We start from the raw sequence: 5,000 nt of genomic DNA, 5'->3' as shown, positions 1-5,000 counted from the left end.
GAGGTCATATTCCACAATGATCTTTATCACTCAACCCTAACCTTCACGGAGGGCTCCAAAACTATGGAATGAACGCCCCATTGCAGTCAGAACTACAGACTCACTCCCAATCTAAACTATGGAATGAACTTCCCATTGCAGTCAGAACTACAGACTCACTCCCAATCTAAACTATGGAATGAACTTCCCATTGCAGTCAGAACTACAGACTCACTCCCAATCTAAACTATGGAATGAACTTCCCATTGCAGTCAGAACTACAGATTCACTCCCAATCTAAACTATGGAATGAACTTCCCATTTCAGTCAGAACTACAGACTCACTACCAATCTAAACTATGGAATGAACTTCCCATTACAGTCAGAACTACAGACTCACTCCCAATCTAAACTATGGAATGAACTTCCCATTGCAGTCAGAACTACAGACTCACTCCCAATCTAAACTATGGAATGAACTTCCCATTGCAGTCAGAACTACAGATTCACTCTCAATCTAAACTATGGAATGAACTTCCCATTGCAGTCAGAACTACAGACTCACTCCCAATCTAAACTATGGAATGAACTTCCCATTGCAGTCAGAACTACAGACTAACTCCCAATCTAAACTAAGGAATGGACTTCCCATTGCAGTCAGAACTGCAGACTCACTCCCAATCTAAACTATGGAATGAACTTACTATTGCAGTCAGAACTACAGACTCACTCCCAATCTAAACTATGGAATGAACTTCCCATTGCAGTCAGAACTGCAGACTCACTCCCAATCTAAACTATGGAATGAACTTCCCATTGCAGTCAGAACTACAGACTCACTCCCAATCTAAACTATGGAATGAACTTCCCATTGCAGTCAGAACTACAGACTCACTCCCAATCTAAACTATGGAATGAACTTCCCATTGCAGTCAGAACTACAGACTCACTCCCAATCTAAACTAAGGAATGGACTTCCCATTGCAGTCAGAACTACAGACTCACTCCCAATCTAAACTATGGAATGAACTTCCCATTGCAGTCAGAACTACAGAATCACTCCCAATCTAAACTATAATGAACTTCCCATTGCAGTCAGAACTACAGACTAACTCCCAATCTAAACTATAATTAACTTCCCATTGCAGTCAGAACTACAGACTCACTCCCAATCTAAACTATGGAATGAACTTCCCATTGCAGTCAGAACTGCAGAGTCCAGACTCACTCCCAATCTAAACTATGGAATGAACTTCCCATTGCAGTCAGAACTGCAGACTCACTCCCAATCTAAACTATGGAATGAACTTCCCATTGTAGTGAGAACTGCAGACTCACTCCCAATCTAAACTATGGAATGAACTTCCCATTGCAGTCAGAACTGCAGACTCACTCCCAATCTAAACTATGGAATGAACTTCCCATTTCAGTCAGAACTGCAGACTCACTCCCAATCTAAACTATGGAATGAACTTCCCATTGCAGTCAGAACTACAGACTCACTCCCAATCTAAACTATGGAATGAACTTCCCATTGCAGTCAGAACTACAGACTCACTCCCAATCTAAACTATGGAATTAACTTCCCATTGCAGTCAGAACTACAGACTCACTCCCAATCTAAACTATGGAATGAACTTCCCATTGCAGTCAGAACTACAGACTCACTCCCAATCTAAACTATGGAATGAACTTCCCATTTCAGTCAGAACTACAGACTCACTCCCAATCTACACTATGGAATTAACATCTCATTGCAGTCAGTACTACAGACTCACTCCCAATCTAAACTATGGAATGAACTTCCCATTGCAGTCAGAACTACAGACTCACTCCCAATCTAAACTATGGAATGAACTTCCCATTGCAGTCAGAACTACAGACTCACTCCCAATCTAAACTATGGAATGAACTTCCCATTGCAGTCAGAACTACTGACTCACTCCCAATCTACTTACCAGAGCTCCACTGCTCAGTAGAATCATGAAGATGATGAAGCTTTCAAAGTAGTTGTGTTCTACGATGGTGAAACAAGTTTTCCTGAGGTTCCACCAGGATTTACCTCGACCGGCACTGATGTCTATGTCCAGGCAGGGGCACCGCCTGTAGCAGTCTGTAATATAGATACAATATATAAATACACTGATGTCTATGTCCAGGCAGGGGCACCGCCTGTAGCAGTCTGTAATATAGATACAATATATAAATACACTGATGTCTATGTCCAGGCAGGGGCACCGCCTGTAGCAGTCTGTAATAAATACAATATATAAATACACTGATGTCTATGTCCAGACAGGGGCACCGCCTGTAGCAGTCTGTAATAAATACAATATATAAATACACTGATGTCTATGTCCAGACAGGGGCGCCGCCTGTATCAGTCTGGAATATAAATACAATATATTTATTAATACAATAACCTGAAGATATGTCTACAGGGGCACCGCCTGTAGCAGTCTGTAATAAATACAATATATAAATACACTGATGTCTATGTCCAGGCAGGGGCACCGCCTGTAGCAGTCTGTAATAAATACAATATATAAATACACTGATGTCTATGTCCAGACAGGGGCACCGCCTGTAGCAGTCTGTAATAAATACAATATATAAATACACTGATGTCTATGTCCAGACAGGGGCGCCGCCTGTATCAGTCTGGAATATAAATACAATATATTTATTAATACAATAACCTGAAGATATGTCTACAGGGGCACCGCCTGTAGCAGTCTGTAATAAATACAATATATAAATACACTGATGTCTATGTCCAGACAGGGGCACCGCCTGTAGCAGTCTGTAATAAATACAATATATAAATACACTGATGTCTATGTCCAGACAGGGGCGCCGCCTGTATCAGTCTGGAATATAAATACAATATATTTATTAATACAATAACCTGAAGATATGTCTACAGGGGCACCGCCTGTAGCAGTCTGGAATATATAGATAAACATATATTAACACATTCAGGACGGGAACCTCATTTGCATTATGTTATACTTTAGCTATTGAAAAATAGCAGATCTACAAGCTCATAGCGCGGCACCGAGTGTAGAGCTGGGATCGGGCCTGTTAGCGTTACCGACAGCTTGGTGATTAACTGTAACATGCAGGTCTATGTGGGCATGGAGGAGTTATTTACTGTTCACTGTTTAACAGCTAAGAAATCAAACTATTTATATTCATCCAACCATGGTAAATGGTGCATTTATATAGCGCCTTTATAATAATAATAATAATAATAATAATAATAAAACTCAGCTCAAAGTGCTTTACAGAGCAATGGAGAGGAAAAAAAGAAAAGAAAAGAAAAGCAAGGCATAAACATTAAAAAACAAGAGCAGTAATGCAATACAGTGAGGACATGAATAACAAAAAAAACAAAAAAACAAATCAATTAAAAGCAAGGGTGTAGAAGTGGGTCTTGAGCTGTGCTTTAAAAATGTCTACAGAGGCTGCCTGTCGAAGGTACAGTGGGAGTTTGTTCCACGCCGTCGGCCCGTAGAAGCAAAAAGCTGCTTCCTCGTATTTTTTATTTGCCATTTTTTTAGGCAAAGCGAGCAGGCCAGCAGTGGAAGACCTTAGGGGGCGGTTTGGGACATATTTAGGCAGGCAGTCATGTAGGTAGGAAGGTGCGAGACCATTGAGAGCTTTATAAACAAGTACAATAATTTTAAAATCAATCCTAAAAACAACCGGAAGCCAGTGCAATGAAGCCAAAACTGGAGTAATATGTTCTCTCATCTTAGTTCTAGTTAAAACTCTGGCTGCTGCATTTTGGACAAGTTGTAATCTGTCAGTTGTTTTCTTAGGCAATCCAGAAAAAAGTGCATTGCAGTAATCAAGCCGAGAAAAAACAAAGGCGTGGATTAGCATTTTTGCATCGTCCAATGACAAATAGGCTCTGATTCGTGCAATATTTCTAAGATGAAAAACGGCAATCTTGGTAACATGATTAATGTGTGAATTAAAATTAAATTCAGAATCAATAATGACCCCAAGTTCTTTACTGTACTGTTACTTTCTACAGTCAGGTTGCCAAGTCTGCTTATTATTGATTCTTTCTGCTCACTAGAACCGATTATGAGAACTTCTGTCTTATCCTCATTTAGCTTGAGAAAGTTCTCACTCATCCAGCATTTGATGCTAGACAGACAGGTCAACAGCGGGTCTAAAGCACAGGGATCATCTGGAGCTACAGAAAGATATAGTTGGGTATCATCAGCATAGAAATGAAAATTGACTCCGTGATTGTTAATGAGTTCTCCCAATGGCAGTATGTACAGGGAGAATAACAGAGGACCAAGAATCGAGCCCTGTGGAATACCAGAACCGATGTTGTGTTTGTCTGAGTCAAACTCAGCTAGATTGACAAAATAGCTTCTGTTTGATAGGTAGGAGGAAAACCAGGACAGGGCCGTGACAGACAGGCCTATCCAGTGCTCCAGACGCTGTATTCAAATTGAATGATCAATCGTGTCAAATGCAGCCGTTAGATCTAGAAGTAAAAGAACGGAAACATGTTTCTTGTCAGCAGACACCCTAAGATCATTAATTACTTTTACAAGTGCTGTTTCTGTGCTGTGACCTTTCCTAAAGCCAGATTGGAATTTGTTATGCACATTATTGTTCTGTAGAAACACATCCAATTGATGAAAGATGCATTTTTCTAAAACCTTGCCCAGAAAGGGCAGATTAGAAATGGGTCGATAGTTACCCAGCACAGAGGGATCGGGATTGTGTTTCTTGAGTAAGGGCCTAACTACAGCCGTCTTCAGTGAGTCTGGAAAGACGCCTGATTGTAGAGAGCTGTTTACAATTTTTAGGATATCTCCAATCACACTGTCTCTTTGAGAAAGGTGGTGGGAATTGTATCCAATGAACAGGAGGATGATGTCATCTGTGATGTGGTTTTTCGGAGTTTGTCTTCATCATTTGTGCAGAAAGACAATAGGCTCCCCCTGGATAGATCAACCCTGGCACCATTAGCTGCTGTTAGAGGGCTTGAG

General features: G+C 40.7%; 1 protein-coding gene across 1 annotated transcript in view; it reads right to left on the bottom strand.

The window, feature by feature from the left end:
• Nucleotides 1–5,000, bottom strand: part of LOC306919604 (sodium channel protein type 4 subunit alpha B-like) — a gene marked incomplete at both ends in the record, with an annotated part of 104,814 nt that overhangs the window by 56,732 nt on the left and 43,082 nt on the right. The window contains one exon of the mRNA XM_079532363.1: nucleotides 1,938–2,092. Within this exon, the coding sequence (XP_079388489.1) occupies nucleotides 1,938–2,092 (155 nt within the window). The remainder of the gene's footprint in view (nucleotides 1–1,937; nucleotides 2,093–5,000) is intronic.

Source organism: Electrona antarctica (assembly GCF_951216825.1).
Source record: "Electrona antarctica genome assembly, contig: scaffold_378, whole genome shotgun sequence".
NCBI lineage: Eukaryota > Metazoa > Chordata > Actinopteri > Myctophiformes > Myctophidae > Electrona > Electrona antarctica.
This window is presented reverse-complemented; position numbering and strand designations above follow the sequence as displayed.